The following is a 16,709-nucleotide window of genomic DNA, read 5'->3' as shown; positions in this document are numbered from 1 at the left end:
GAAAACCCCAAGCAGGCTCTATGCTCAGCACAAAGCCTAACACTGGCCTCGATCCCGTGACCCTGGGATCGTGGCCTGAGCCCAAATCAAGAGTCAGATGCTCAACCAACTGAGTCTCCCAGGCACCCCACTAGGTGAAATTTTTTACGAAATGTGATCATTTTTTTACCCTCTAACTTATATTATTATAATAAGATTTTTTTTTTTTTTTCAACATTTTTTATTTATTTTTGGGACAGAGAGAGACAGAGCATGAACGGGGGAGGGGCAGAGAGAGAGGGAGACACAGAATCGGAAACAGGCTCCAGGCTCCGAGCCATCAGCCCAGAGCCTGACGCGGGGCTCGAACTCACGGACCGTGAGATCGTGACCTGGCTGAAGTCGGACGCTTAACCGACTGCGCCACCCAGGCGCCCCTATAATAAGATATTTTAAAACATACTTCACGTACCATACAATTCACCTATTTAATGTACAATCCAATAGTTTTAGTTTATTGAGGGACTTACTCGGCTATCACCACTATCAAGTTTAGAACATCTTCATTATCCCTAAAAGAAACCCCATACCCATTAGTGGTCAATCTTCATTGTCCCCCAACCTGTCTTCGGCAACCACTAATCTACTTCCTATCTCTGTAGATTTGCCTGTTCTCGACTTTTCATATGGTCGACTTTTCATATATGGTCTTTTGTGACGAGTTTCCTTTCCTTAGGATGATATTTTCAAGGTTGATCCATGTTGTAGCATGTATCAGTATTTCATTCTTTTTATGGCTGAAGAATATTCCATTTTATGGACATGCCATATTTTCTTTATCCACTCATCATTAATGGACATTTGTGTTGTCTCTACTCCCTGGCTATTGCACACAGCCTTTTTATTCAATGCTATATTGTGAGCATCTTTATATGAAGTCACTGTATATCCCTGCATCATTCTTACTAGGCTCTATGTTTTTTTTTTCATTTTGTTAATATATTATAATTTGCTTAATCTGTTCTATATTGTTTCATATTTATGTTATTTTCATAGTTTCTGTATTACAGTTGATACTTTGATAAGCATATGTCTTTGCCAATTTCTCTGATTATTTTCTAAGGATAAGTTCCTAGAAATGCAATTACCCTTTTTTTTTGTATTTTAAAATTGAGATAAAATTGTACATACGGTGAAATACACAAACTTTACACGTGACTATTCAGTGAGTTTTGATCCCTGTAACCAACATGCCCAATAAAAATACAGAACATTTCCATCACTTCAGGAAATATTGTTGTGCCCCATTCCAGTCATTTCTTCTATCTTACAGACTTTCACCGTTCTGATTTCTGTCAGCTTAGCTTAGCTTTCCCTGTTCTTGAACTTCACACAAATGGGATCATACAGAATGACTCTTGGGTATCTGGCTTCTTGCATTTGGCAGGTCTGTGAGAGGCATCCATGTTTTTGCAGAGAGCAGTAGTTCTTTTTGTTGCTGAGTAGTATTCCTTTGTGTGAATATTACACAGTTTGTGTATCCATTCTTCTGATCATAGACATGTAGGATGGACATACGGAGTCATTTCTACTTTTGGTCAGTTATTAATAAAATTGTTAGAAATATTTCGGTACTTGTCTTTTTGTGGGTATATGTTTTAATTTATCTTGGGTGATACCTAGGAATGGTTGTACCAGTTCACACTTCCCATCAGTGATGTACGTGAGTTCCAGTTGTTCCATACTCTGTCAACATCTGGTTATGCCAGTCTTTTTAATTGTAGCCATTTTAAGGTATGAAGTGGTGTCGTATTTGGCTTCATTTTGCATTTCCCTCATGACCAGTGATATATAACACCTTTTCTTGTGTTTATTTTCTAGTTGTGTGTCTTCTTTTGTGAAGTGCCTAGGTCTTTTGCCTTTTTTATTGGCAGTTTGTATACACTATTGATTTATAGATTTTCTTTATACAAATATACAAAATGCCTTTTTTATTGGTAGTTTGTGTATACTATTGATTTATAGATTTTCTATATACAAATTCTTATATATTTATATAAAACAATGTTTACAATATATATAACAAATAACAATACATGTAACAAACATATTCTCCCAGTATGTGGCTCATTCCAATAAGTACGTGTCTTTTGATGAGCAAAAGTTTTTGATTTTGTTGAAGTGTAGCTGTTCAGTTTTTTTTCTTTAATAGTTGGTGCTTTTTCTGTCCTGAGAAGTCTTTGCCTATTTCAGGATCACAAAGATATTCTTCCTATGTTTTTGTATAAGACTGAAATTGAGTGTAGGATGTGTATGTGTGTATATATACTTCTAGGGAGAGAGAGAGAGATTGGTGGCTTTATTTTAAGAAATTGGCTCATGCAGTTGTGGAGGCTGGCAAGTCCAAAATATGCAGGTTAGGCAAATTCTCTGGAGATCCAGGGAAGAGTTGATGTTGAAACTTAAGTCTGAATACAGTCTGGTGGCAGAATTCTTTCTCCAGGGGTTCAGTCTTTTTTCTATTAAGGCCTTCAACTGATTGGGTGAGGCCCACCCACCCACATTATAGAGGGTAACCTGCTTTACTCAAAGTCTGATTTAAGTGTTAATCTCATTTTAAAAAATACCTTCACAGAAATGCCTATAATGATGTTTTTGATTAAATATCTGGGTACCATGGCCTAGCCAAGTTGACACATAAAATTAATGGTGTCAAGAATTGAGCTTTGGAATTACTGAGTTAAAAATCTTTTTTAAATGATGAATATTGCTAAATTGTTCTATATAAAGACTACTGTTTTCCACCTTCCCCTCAGAATATGAGAGTGTCTGTCTTATCACACCCCAACCAACAATGGATAATCTTGTTATTTTTCATCTTTCTAATCTTAAAAATGAAAAATGATATATTGTGAGAATGAGGATTTTCATGTTTGGTGGTGATTAGTATTTCTTGTGAATTGCCTTTTTGTTTGTTTTTTTTTTGTTTTTTTCGTTTTCTTTTTGGTTTGTTTGGTTTGTTTTTTTGGCTTGGGGTGTTTACCCTTTTCTTATTTATTTGCTTTTTATTAGCTCATTTAAAAAACAATTAGTCCTTTGGCTCATATATTGTAGATATTTTTTCCCAGTTTATTGTTTACCTTTTAACTTTGTCTTTTGAGTTATTGGCCATTTAGCAGTTTTGATTTCTAATAAGTTTTCTTTCTTTTATAGCCAATTTTTAAATAGTTTTCCTACATAAAGGTTATATAAATAAGGACTGTTTTCCTAATAATAAACAGTATTTCCAAAGATTTCCTTGAATTTTCTAAAAATAAGTTAAATTATGCTTATATACTTTATTCAAGAAGTCTGGGACATTTATTAATTCTGGATGGTTTATTACTCTTTGTACAGAATTCTTAGTAACTTTACAAGTAAAAGGACTAGTAGCAAGAGAACTGGGTAATAAGCAATAAAAAGATTTCCATGCAAAGTGGTTAAAATAGATTACAAAAGTTTGGGTGTTTTAAAGGTGTAAGTTTGATTCTGTCAAGAATTGGGCCCCTAGAACTAGTAGTTCTAGAGAGCCTTGGATTTTGTAGCAGTTTATTGCAGCAGATTAGTGTGAGAGGCCAGTGGCCTGAGTTGATCCTGAATCTGTGCTCATCCTGGTAGAAGCACAAATAAGCCACAGTGACTGTCCTCAATGGACAGTCCTGGGCTGCCTCTCACGAGACCACGTGGCTTCTCACAAATGACAACAGAGGGATTTGAGTGTCCAAATAAAAATGAGGATCTATTTTATGTCCACTGTGCCTGTGCATCAGTGTATCTGAGATTTTATGTCTTTTTTTTCCTTCTTAGGTTGCAGATGGGGCCAATGCAATTGTGCTGGGAACACTGGGGGACATTTCCTCTCCTCTTGCGATTATTGGTGGAAATTGTGCTCTGCAGGGTTTTGATCACGAAGGAAATGATCTCTTTTGGACGGTATACAGAACAAAACATTCTCTTAATCCTCCCAAACATTTTCACTTAATGTTCTTTATGCTTTGTTTGTTTGTTTTACCCTTGGCTGTAATGAATAAGAAAAACAAAATAGAAACATGTTTTCTAATTCTGTACATAAAAAAAGAACATTTGTAATTTGAATAACACCCATTGGTGGTTTGTATAATCCTCTTTCATGTAGCTAATGCATTTGGATTAAGCGAAAAAAGATGGCATATTAATGAGTTTTGGTTTTATTTTCAGGTTACTGGAGATAACGTTCATTCCTTGGCCTTATGTGACTTTGACGGTGATGGTAAGAAAGAGGTGTGTGGAGGAGGAGATACTTATCTTGTGTGCTCAGCTGAATAATTTCCCCTTGACAGTGACATTAGTGGTTAAGAGAAGTTAACACTTCTCTGGTTGATTTTGGTGCTCTGTTGCCTAAATGACAAGCCAACTGGCCTCATTTGTCTTTCTCTTTTGAACAATGAATCAGTTGTATTTGTCTGATGTAAAGATCAAGGCCGTAATGTTGCAAAGACACAGGACGGGGCGGTGGGGGGGGGGGGGCAGAGCATTTGATGGGACCACAGCCATATTCACAATTACAGCTGCCTTCGGATGCTTTGAAACCATAATTGTAAGTAGTTTTCAACTGTGACTTTTTCAGGAATCTGAAAGTTTTAGAGATTGGCTCTTAGCCTTTGAAGGTATTCTAATGGTTACTCTAGAAGTTAGCTTCTTGAGTAGCCAGCCAAGTGCTGTACTGGGCACCGGCTTACCTGTCTCTTGTCCGTGGATACTGGTCTCTGGCATTTGAAACCGGGCTTCCATCTGTGGGCAGAGAATGGGGAGCATTTTCAGGTGCTTGGTGGAAGAACATATTCTGGAAGGATGTGCAGCCCACATGGAAGGATAGTCTGTAGTGGCCACCTTTTCTTCACTAACCGAAGGTGTTGACTTTCGCAGTAGAAGGAACCTTCCTGACTACCAGATTATAGGGAGCAGATCTTGGGTAGCAGGAGCAGTGTTTTAAGTACTGTGCACATTCTTTGTTTCATTTATGGAAATTTTGCTGTGTTTGCTTGTTGAACTAAATACGCACGATTCTTTTTCTTTTCAGCTCCTTGTCGGATCAGAGGATTTTGATATCCGAGTTTTTAAAGAAGATGAGATTATAGCAGAAATGACAGAAACAGAGGTAAGAAGTGCCACCTCAGAATCATGGTAACTGTGGGCAAGATAGATCAGCACAGTGAAATGTCACATCTGACAAGGGTGCTGGGATATCTTCTCACAACCCAGACAGTTTTGAAGTAAAAATTGTGGAGATTGAACAGAACTGCATGTTACAGAGAAAGACGCACTTAAAAATCCTGTATCAAGGTATATTTTCAGAGTTGGGGGGAGGCAGGGGTGGCCGCTGGGGAAGAGAAAAGATACGTTTTGAACAGACTGATTAAATAGAGAAAAATTGTTGAGTACTTAAAGGCCTTTCTTTTAATGAGTTAATACATATTAATAATAAGAACACTAATAATGGTGACCATTTATTGCGCACCTAATATATGCCAAATACTGTTCTAAGTGCTTTAGGTAAACTAACCCATTTAATCCTACAACAGCCCTAGTAGGAAGATATTATTATTTCTGTTTTCCTGATGAGGAAACTGGTGTTAAGTTCCTTTGTTCAATTACTCAAACACAGACATGGCTGCGAAGTGGTGTGGTCAGGATTTGAAGATTGTCCGCCTCCTCCTCATCGTGTGTATTAAATGGGCTTGAATGAAGTACACAAACGAAGGTTTTAAAACGTTCCCTCTCCATTCAGATTAAGTACTTCTTAGGCACATTTTTTTAAGGTAAACTTAAAATCAGATGTTGGAGAACTGGAAACCCGTGGGTTTCTCCGTGATTAGGATTGCTCATGGAATAGAACCTGGGATGTTTCTGAAAACTTTAAACTTCATTTGTCTACAGATCGCCCTTATCTGTTGTAGTTTTGGCATTCTTAGGATATTTATATGCTGCTGGTTCCCCAGGATTGGGCAAGATGGAAACAGAAAAACGAATTAGGATATTCTGAAAAAGGAAGGAGAAGAGGATAAACGAGCAGTGGCTTGTGAACGTTCTAGAGAGGCAGAAAAAAACAACAGAAGGGAGTCTTAGTAGTCAGATTTTGCTGGGATCCTGCAAAATTTATTCAGGTCATGTTTGGGTCTAGATCAGAAAGCTTGAGGCACTGGCCTCAGGGCCCATCTTGACCACTTGTCTTTGCATCTTGCCACTTACAAAAGCTGTCTAGGAAAGTCGGGCTTCTGTTCCACTACAAAAAAAGACCAAAAAGCAAAACTTGCATATTGATATACAAAGTGTTATCCTTGGTTTAGCTAATATACCTTTATCTTATAGTGAGGATCATAGATTTTTACTTAGTTCTACTATACTTTTTATATATTCACAGTTATTGGGGCACCTGGGTGACTCAGTCAGTTAAGCGTCCGACTTCAGCTCAGGTCATGATCTCACACTCCGTGAGTTCGAGCCCCGTGTTGGGCTCTGTGCTGACAGCTCAGTGCCTGGAACCTGCTTCGAATTCTGTGTCTCCCTCTCTCTCTGACCCTTCCCCGTTCATGCTCTGTCTCTCTCTGTCTCAAAAATAAATAAAAACATTTAAAAAAACTTAAAAAAAATAACATATATTCACAGTTATTGTAATTATAAACTGCTAGTTATAGGTAGAGAAAATTAATGACCCTATTGAAAGTTAGGAGGTTCTGTTTAAGTGTATGTGCTTAATGTGTGATTTTTTTGAAGAGAGAATCCTTAGCTTTCATTAGGTTCTTAATGGGGTTTGCCACTTCCTACCGTCCCCCACCCCCCCCCAAAAAAGCCAACTTGAGAGTCACCTGTCAGTAGATGCTGTGTCTTGCATTATCGTTTTTCTTTCATTCAAATTTGTAGTAAATCTTTTCCTGTTGGGTGGGAATCATTCAGATTTTGTTGGATTTCTGTTTATTGTCAATGCTACGTGTGAGGAAGGTGCATTCTTTGGAAACACCTTTTTCCTAAATCCTAGAAAAGGACAGGAGAACATGAAATAGAGCTAAGGTTATGAATATGTGAACTTTATAAAATTGTTCATTTCAGGGCCATTTTCCTGCCCTTTCGGTTGGATTTTGCTCTTAGCTCAAACGCTGTTTAGCGGATCAGCAAAATTATAATTCATTTGGCAGTTGGATAGTACTGAGTATTGCCAAAAGAATGCCTTGAGCGAAATAATTCTGGAGTCCTACACAGCACTTTGTATTCAGAGTTAAGTGAAGTGGGTGGTTTTGTAGAAAAGCTGTAGGTGTGGAGGAAATTATATAACTATTCTCTGCTTTATACAATTTATTTCTTAATATCTCTTGTATTAGTGTCAGAATTAGAAAGTGGATCTGCAGGAGCAGAGATATCATTAAGTTTTGGTTTTAACTTTAAATAAAGGATAATTTTATTCAGTCTCTAAAATTTTATCCTTTTAAGCATATTAAATCCCCAAACAGTCCTGTAAATATTTCTGTATGATGTACACATTCTGTACAGCACAACAGTCACAAATCCAGGTGCTTGGGTTTGTACTTTTCAAAAGATAATGTTTTCTTCTAAAAAACATCTTTCATCTGTAGCAAATAGGAAATTATGTCATAGAAAAGCATGTACATGAAAGATATTCAACTGTGGGTTTTACAAGTCTTTTTATTTTATTTTATTTTTAAGTTAATTTATTTATTGTTGAGAGGGAGAGAGAGAGCACAAGCTGGGAGGAACAGAGAGACAATCCCATACAGGCTCTGCACCGTCAGTGCAGAGCCCGGATGCGGGGCTCAAACTCATGAACTGTGAGATCGTGACCCGAGCCAAACACCAGAGTCGGACGCTTAACGGACTGAGCCACCCAGGCGCCCCGACAAGTCTGTTTATTTTTTATTTTTATTTTTTTATTATTTACATGATCTCTCTGCCCACTGTGGGGCACAAACTCATGACCCTGAGATAAGCAAGAGTGACATGCTCCCATGGAGCTAGCCAGGTGCGCTGGCAAGTCTTTAAAATTTAAACTGTAGGATATGGTAAGTTAAGGAAACTGGAACAATCATTAAAACGTTTTGAGTTAGTGTGTATAACAATGTCTGTTGTGTATTTTCTATATCCTGTATACTCTATTTCATCCTCAATTGCTCAATTTTATTGGTGTTTTTTTAAACAGTTTACCAAAACTTGCCACATAAGTTTGATTTAAAATAACAGACTTTATGAGTTTATTTAATTCTCATAACCCAACTCTGAAATAGATGACATGGATCATAGAGAAGAGAAATACATTCCCCTCTAACAGATTTAAATCTAATTTTAACATACTCAGTGGCAAGGCATGCGATTTTATAAAGCCATACTCCACATGGAATTGAACTTTAATGAAAAGATGTTGTGTTTTTGTGTGTTATCTCTTGCAGATAATCACCTCTCTCTGCTCCATGTATGGTAGTCGATTTGGTTATGCCCTTTCCAATGGCACAGTTGGAGTTTACGACAAAACAGCCCGATACTGGAGAATTAAAGTTAGTATAATTCAGCCTCCAATATTTCAGGGCTTTTAGACATATTGAGAGACTTCTGCACTAATTATTGAAATTCCTTTTCAGTCCAAAAATCATGCCATGAGCATTCATGCTTTCGACCTTAATTCTGATGGAGTGTGTGAACTGATAACTGGCTGGTCCAATGGGAAGGTAAGTCTAAGCACAGAGTTCAGGTATAATTCAGAGGACTGGTTGTCTGAGATCTATTTGCTGCAGGACTCAGAGTCAGTAACATGAAAATATGGACTTGCCCCCCTTTGCTGTACTTTTCAGATTTAACTTCATAATGTTTGTACATTTTTTCTTCCTGGTGTAGTGTCAATACTGCAGAGTGAGTGAGTGGACTTTTAGTCTTTAAAGCCCTATTTGGGAGAAAATTTTCAGGAAGATATTTCTAAATCTCTTCCCTGAAGGAATGAGAAGCAATTTAATCAGGTTGATCTAGGTGTAGGCTACTAAAAAAAAAAAAAAAAAAAAAAAAAGGAGTTGTAGGGCTCTTCTGTAATAAAACTTTAAGACTGACTGAAAACTTTGACTTAGTGGGAAGAATCATGATATCATATTGTCTTTCCAGCTATGAAATTCAAAATAAATTTTTGCTTTCTTTCCTTTTTTAAGTTCAAATCAGTATTTTCTACAGACTTCTGGCAAGTCAGGATTGTCTTGTTAGAAGCTGCCTAAGTAGCTGCCAGATCTCCATGGGTACCATTTGCCCTAGCTTTCTTGTCTGATAGTGCTGGATTGCCTGAAGGAGATCAGCTAATTCCTGCCTTCTCTTCTCTGATTTGTCTTTGCTTTGGCCAGTTCCTTATAACCTTCCTTTGGTGTTGCATGAAGAATAGTTCTATGAGACCCTTATGTTGGTTCCTGCTTCTTTAATTGATTTTCCTTTGGTATGGTCATATAAAAATTATAAGGGAAGACTGTCGTGTTCCTTAGTAAGAAATGTGACATCTTGGGGTGCCTAAGTTGCTCAGTCGGTCGAGCATCCGACTTTGGCTCAGGTCATGATATTATGGTTCGTGAGTTCGAGCCCCACGTCGGGCTCTATGCTGACAGTTCAGAGCCTGGAGCCTGCTTCAGATTCTGTGTCTCCCTCTCTCTCTGCCCCTCCTCCACTCGTGCTTGCTCGCTGTCTCTCTCTCTCTCTCTCTCTCTCTCTCTCTCTTTCAAATAAACATTAAAATAAAAAGAAATGCGAACATCTTATTTGTATTGGATCATGTTCTGCGGGAATATAAATTATTATGATTAATTCAAGAATTAGTAACTACTAGACTTGAGAAGTTTTCAAAAGTTGCCTTTTAAAAAAAAGTTTCCTTCAAATATGATTCTGGACCTAGATGTTTTTAGAGTTAAATGTTTTCAAAATTTTAAGGGATTTCTATGATATAATCTCTTCCAGACCATAAAAAAAGATAAGAAAATGAACACAGTTCATTATATAAGTAGAAAAACTAATATCTACACTGCCAAAAGGAAATATACAGACCCAGCATGTGAATTCAGGTGCAGAAATACTAGATGACTGCAGCCAGTCAATTAACTTTAACCTTTTGTAGGTCATTTGTGGGCTTGGAGGGCCATTCTCTCCCCCAGGTCAAAACCTCCCTGTTGGATAAAGCAAAAGAGCAGAACATCCAGAGAAATATTAATTTGTAGCCTTGCTTCTTAGTTAGTCAATGAACCCTCTTATTTGTAAAACATTGCGGAAATGCAGAAGCAAATTCAGTTCAATCTGAGAGGGTTATTTATTTATTTTTTAAAGTAATCTCTACACCCAGCATGGGGCTTGGACTCATGACTCAGAGATCTAGAGTTGCATGCTCCACTGACTAAGCTGGCCAGGGGATTCTAGGGTTAGGTTAATGTGCTAAGGGCTTTGGTAAATTGCTTCACAGGTTTTAGCATTGATAGTTTTCAGGCTTACATGTTGGTGTTATTAAGAGCATGGATATTTGAATGTGACATTCCATAGGCAAGGGATAGGAGCTAGTAGTAAGCTATGACCTAAATGACTTTATTTTGTTGTTGTTGCAAAGTTTTGCCCAGAAGAATGTTTGCGAAAAGACAAAAATGGTGAATGGCATTGGCTATTTGAAATGATCGCTCTACGAGATTTTCTATAGCCACCCTTTTATTTTGTGTTCTTGCTTGAAACAAAAGTCAACATTTTAGGCAGTTATCCTTCATTGTTGTTTTTCAGGTGCATTGCTTTCTGATCATTTATTTATTTGCCTTTCTTGGGAAGAGGAGACTCAGGATAGGAGGGCTCTCTAGGGCATCCCAATAGTTTTTATGTGGAAGAGTGGCTTTTTTTTTTAAATGTTTATTTATATTGGAGTGTGAGTGGGGGAGGGGCAGAGATAGAGACAGGGAGACACAGAATCTGAAGCAGGTTCCAGGCTCTGAGCTGTCAGCATAGAGCCCGACGCGGGGCTAGAGCTTATGAGCCGTGAGATCATGACCTGAGCCGAAGTTGGATGCTTAACCGACTGAGCCACCGAGGTGCCCTGGAAGAGTGACTCTTAAAATCGGTTATTATAAAAGGTTATATGATGGAAGGTTAAGCTAGCTTGGTGTTTTTCAAACTTTAGATGTAGATATATTTTATACACATACACGATAAAGACAAAGCTTTTACATAGAACTAATGTTTCCTGTATATGTCTATGTGCAGACCCTGTTCTAAGTGCTTTACGTGTGTTAACTTCTTTAGGCCTCATTCCAGCCCTGTGGGGTGTAGGTACAGTTATTTCCTTCAGGTTCTGCTTGTTCTTGACCTCCAGACGAGGAGACCAAGCACAGAATGGTTAAGGGGCATTCCCAAGTTCCCACAGATAGTAAGTGGATATGTACTGCCAACCCATTCCTCCAAATGAAATATTATATAAAGGCCAATATGTGAAACAGCTTTCATTTAAAAAGAAGAAAGTACAGCTGGTTGTGTCCCCTTATTGTCCCCTTGGCCCCAGTGGTCATAAGGTGCCTCCTGAGAGGCCACAGGGCTCCATGGAGCACTCTTGAAAAACTGCTAGACTAGCTGACCTTTAAAGCTGACTTTAACTTTAAAATTGTGTGTGTGTGTGTGTGTGTGTGTGTGTTTTAAGCTACAGCATAAGCTATTTTTCAAGTTCTTGCTTTATTTTTAGGTCGATGCTAGAAGTGACCGAACTGGGGAGGTCATCTTTAAAGACAACTTTTCTTCTGCAGTTGCTGGTGTGCTGGAGGGAGATTACCGGATGGATGGTCACACACAGCTAATCTGCTGCTCCGTGGATGGGGAAAGTAAATTGGGATGGGAAAAAGCCTCAGAAAGCCAGGTTTCCAATTTGATTGGGTCAGAATGCCAGGAAATTCGTGTATACAGTGTTTGTATTGATACCCTCTCCTCCTAATAAATTCACCAAGTTGAGGAGATGAGAACTTAGGTTTTTGGTTTTTAAGATCAGACAACTGATGATTTGAAAGTAGACCTGGCTATGCTGGGGTATTCCTCAATCTGGTGAGGGTTTTTTTTTTCTTTTGTTCAGTCCGGGGCTACCTGCCAGGCACAGCCGAGATGAGAGGCAACCTCATGGACACCAGCATAGAGCAGGACCTGGTCCGAGAGCTGAGTCAGAAAAAACAGAATCTGTTGCTGGAACTCCGTAACTATGAGGAAAATGCCAAGGTAGGCCCCCATGCTGAAGGGGACATGTCGTGTGAAAAGTTGGGGATGGCAAATGTGGAAGAAGACGGAGTATAGCATGTGCCCAGCGGGACTGCCTCCTGCCCACTGGCGGAAGCACGGACGGCCTCAGCCTTTGTGCTGGGGTCACAGTTGAGAGGGTGCGTATCCTTGAATCTGGAAGTCCCACTGCCGTGCACCTAAACTATAGAAATACTTGCACAAGCCCTCAAAGACCTTTACTGCAGCACTGTCTGTGGCAGTGAATGGTTGGAAGCAACAGAAATGTTGACCAGTCGTGGGGCGTGTGCTCGGGGCTGTTCAGCAGCCTGGAAGAGTCAGGTGTATGTACTCGGACTGATATGGAAGGATATCTGTGGCATTACTGACTGAAAGAGTGCAAGAACAGTATGTACAGAATATCTCTCATCTTTTTCAAAAATAAATAACAAAAAGGTGACAACTGCCAAACCTCTGTGAGTGTGCTTCCACGTGTGTGTTTGTGTGCGTGCGTGCGTGCATGTGTGTGTACCAAGTTGGCTGGAAGATAAGCTAGGAAGCCAGACTTTAATTTGTCCTGTCATGTGTGACTGTATTTGAATTTATTACACTAAGTGAACTTGTTTTGCTACTTTAAAAGAACAACACCAAAAAAACTTGTGAAAGGCACGGTGGGGACCAGCGGGCCCTACCCACAGGAAAGGATGGGGTATTTTTCCTTGGGAAGAGGCCGGGTAGAGTGAGGGAGTGCCAAGGAGGTGAGTCCTCTGGATTCTAAAGAATGGGATTAATATCAGATGATTGGGAGTTGGTCTTTTTTTAAAAGTTTTTATTTATTTGTTTTGAGAGAGCATGCAAGTGGGGGAGGAGCACAGAGAGAGAGAGAGAGAGAGAGAGAGAGAGGGAATCTCAAGTAGGCTCTGCACTATCAGCTTAGAGCCCCATAGGGGCCTCCATCCCACGAAGTGTGAGATCATGACCTAAGCCCAGATCAAGAGTTGGGCACTTAACCAATTGAGCCACCCTGGCACCCCAGGGAGTTAGTTTTTGAAGCCAAATAACCATATGATTTAAAATTGACATTAGTTCACTGTTTCGGTGACTGAGTCGGAAGTCGGATGTTTCGTAGGCTGAATTGAGTCCACTGAACGAGGCTGACGGGCCTCGGGGCGTCATCCCAGCCAACACCAAGCTGCACACCGCCCTCTCAGTCAGTCTGGGGCATGAGACCCAGCCTGCTCACGTGGAACTGTGCATTTCCACCTCTAACGGTAAGGAATTACTTGGAGCTGGCACCTGTGGACGCCTGTGCCTCCTGGGAGTGGTTCTGGAACTGCCGTTTTCTCTCTTCCCGGCAGACACCATCATCCGAGCAGTGTTGATTTTTGCCGAGGGAATCTTCCTGGGTGAAAGCCACGTGGTACACCCCAGCATTCACAGCCTTTCCAGCTCCATCCGCATCCCAGTCACACCTCCCAAAGATGTCCCTGTGGATCTGCACTTGAAAACCTTCGTGGGTTACAGAAGCAGGTGACCCTTTGTTTCCAGCCAGCACTTAGAGGGAGGCAAGATGGGTGGATTTCCTACCATGCCGTGGATTTTGGGGGCGCCATTTTGATGATTCTACCCACCTAACCAAGATTTCCCATGACCTTTTCTTCCCTAATTTGAAATCTTTCAAAGATAAAACATGAAGGCTATGTAACTTTAAGATGGTTGTTTCCTGGTTTTAGTCTGGTGATCTTATAACGACAAAAGTTACAAAAATATGTTTAACTGATGAATTTTCAACTTCTGGTTTTGGCCACTAAGACTACAGAGTCAGGATGCACTTTCATATTAGGGTTATGTATAACCTCAGCTAGTGAAGGAATATCGCTACATTTGTGGAAGATAAAAGCCATTTCACATTTCTTTTAGGGTGTTTTAAACCCTTGGTGCGCGTATGTATATATGTATAAGACTCATGTTGTCTCTGATCCCAAACCCCATCACCGTAGTACTTGATTGTCAAGTTTTTTGGGTTTTTTTTTCCCTTCAGTAAAACCCATGAATAACAACTCAATGACCCAGTTAGTGATTTTATAGTTGTTATCTGGGCCTTGCATTTTGAAGTAATATTCCATGCAGCACATTTCTCATCTTGTGTTGCTTTGGTTGACCACAGCACCCAGTTTCACGTATTTGAATTGACAAGACAGCTCCCCCGCTTCTCCATGTATGCGCTGACTGCCCCCCACTCTGCCACCGAGCCACTCAGCTATGTCAACTTTATCCTTGCGGAACGGGCACAGAGGGTGAGTCTGACTTTTTTCTTTCAATATTGTTGCCCCTTCGGCATCCTTTGGATGTTTCTTAGAAGGGGAAATTGCATGAATGAGTTATTTGGTAGCAGTAATTACGACATGAAAGAGGCAGGTGAGTTTGGTGTTGGCTTATAACCTGTGACCAAAACACTGCGAAAATCTCTTCTCTCACTTTGAAAAAATACACCACCTTATTTACGTGAGCAGTCTTTAGTTGCAGATAAATTCTTACCAGCTTTTAATTGGTGTCATGGCCTTGGTGTACTTGTCCTGACCCAGTGTTTCAGGAGGAACCTGCTTCGAATTGGAAAGAGGGTGGGAGTTTGAGCTGAGAACATTCTGGATTCAGATGCTACCTTAACTAGTTAAATTTTAGTGATTTTCTTAGTGCTGTCAGCCCTCACCAGTCTGAGCCTCAGTTCCCTTATCTCTAAGTGAGGCTAGTCCCACCTCACAGGGGGCCCTGCAGATCACATATTTGGTGTGACAGTACCTTGTAAAGTGTAAAGGACTAATGCCAGTGGCCTTTAACCTCGGCTGGACTCCGGAAATCTGAGGGAGGCTTTTTAGTCACGTAGATTCTTAGGTTCTTATGTGGTCAAGGTTCCCATGACCTTTACTTCCCTAATTTGAAATCTTTCAAAAATAATAAATGAAGGCTATATAAGTTTAAGATGGTTATTTCCTGGTTTTAGTCTGATGATCTTACTATGACAAAAAGTTACATAAATGTGTTTAACGGATGAATTGTCAACTTCTGGTTTTGGCCACTAAGACTACAGAGCTAGGATGCACTTTTATATTAGGGTTATGCATAACCTCAGCTGGTGAAGGAATACCGCTGCATTTTACATGCTGCTGCTCACCATTATTGTTATGAATATTAAAACTTATTTTTTACTTATGTGGCTGTATCTCTGTGTCTGTGCTGTGTGTGTGCATGCGTACTTCATTTACCTTTTTTTTTTAAAGGATAGAATGGAATAGTTTTAAGCAGACTACCTCATCAAGAGTGTAGCCACAGAAGAGCTACAGTGTAAACAGGCTTAGCACCATACCCAGTTGTTTCTACAATCCATATAAGATTATGTCTACACTGAAAATGCTGTAAAGTCATGCATGCTGTGGGGCCAAACATAATTATGAATGTTACTTAAGATCATGTATGAGGTGGGAAAAAGGAGTGTGATTAGTGTTTTCTTGGTGGGAGGGGGTGTGAAGTATAATTGTTTTTTAAACAAGCAGTAAATCTAGAAAGAAAGGTAATTCTTAAGAATGACTGTACTTTAAAAATGAAAGTTCATTTCATCCTATTCATTTTTAAGGTTGTTATATGGCTCAACCAGAACTTTCTGTTACCAGAAGACACTAACATTCAAAATGCTCCATTTCAAGTGTGTTTCACGTCCTTACGGAATGGTGGCCAGCTGTATATAAAAATCAAGCTTAGTGGAGAGGTAACGTTTACTGTCACAGGCATAGATTTCCTATGTAATGTTTACCATTCAGTGCAAAGTGAGGTGGGTGGCGATATCAAGGTTGTAAAACTGCATGTTTCAACGTAGTCTGTTAGTGTTAAAAGTGTCAATCGTTTTAGACACTGGGGTATAATCTAGAAGGTGGTTTTCTGTCTTCCTCCACCCTTCCCTTCAGCACTTCCTTGTCTAATTTGGGAAGGATTGGGGATACGGAGGTGAACAAAAAACATTTTCAACGTTTGAATGATTTTGTTGTTTAGTTTAGAAGGCCAGAGGATTGATCTTTTAGCCTGCTGCTAAAATTTATAATTTCCTTCAGGGCTAACACCTATCTGATTCATCACCCCATATAAATTTAGGTTCAATAAATGTGTTGAATGTGGGGAAATTCAGGTAGTGTTTTAGCTAAGTTTCTCTTAAAAAATTTTTTTTTTTCAACGTTTTTAATTTATTTTTGGGACAGAGAGAGACAGAGCATGAACGGGGGAGGGGCAGAGAGAGAGGGAGACACAGAATCGGAAACAGGCTCCAGGCTCCGAGCCATCAGCCCAGAGCCTGACGCGGGGCTCGAACTCACAGACCGCGAGATCGTGACCTGGCTGAAGTCGGACGCTTAACCGACTGTGCCACCCAGGCGCCCCGCTAAGTTTCTCTTTAATATCTGAAGATGCTAAGC

At 39.7% G+C, this 16,709-nt stretch overlaps 1 protein-coding gene across 1 annotated transcript in view; it reads left to right on the top strand.

The window, feature by feature from the left end:
* The window catches only part of BBS2 (Bardet-Biedl syndrome 2), a 33,029-nt gene that overhangs the window by 6,804 nt on the left and 9,516 nt on the right, over window positions 1–16,709 (top strand). Inside the window, exons 3-13 of the mRNA XM_042918756.1 lie at window positions 3,826–3,951; window positions 4,216–4,278; window positions 5,078–5,155; window positions 8,454–8,558; window positions 8,643–8,729; window positions 11,732–11,867; window positions 12,113–12,252; window positions 13,379–13,520; window positions 13,608–13,779; window positions 14,417–14,546; window positions 15,881–16,012. Of these exons, the coding sequence (XP_042774690.1) occupies window positions 3,826–3,951; window positions 4,216–4,278; window positions 5,078–5,155; window positions 8,454–8,558; window positions 8,643–8,729; window positions 11,732–11,867; window positions 12,113–12,252; window positions 13,379–13,520; window positions 13,608–13,779; window positions 14,417–14,546; window positions 15,881–16,012 (1,311 nt within the window). The remainder of the gene's footprint in view (window positions 1–3,825; window positions 3,952–4,215; window positions 4,279–5,077; window positions 5,156–8,453; window positions 8,559–8,642; window positions 8,730–11,731; window positions 11,868–12,112; window positions 12,253–13,378; window positions 13,521–13,607; window positions 13,780–14,416; window positions 14,547–15,880; window positions 16,013–16,709) is intronic.

Source organism: Panthera leo, chromosome E2 (genome assembly GCF_018350215.1).
Source record: "Panthera leo isolate Ple1 chromosome E2, P.leo_Ple1_pat1.1, whole genome shotgun sequence".
NCBI classification, from domain to species: Eukaryota; Metazoa; Chordata; class Mammalia; order Carnivora; family Felidae; genus Panthera; species Panthera leo.
Note: the sequence above shows the minus strand (reverse complement) of the source record. Positions and strands in the feature narration are given on the sequence as shown.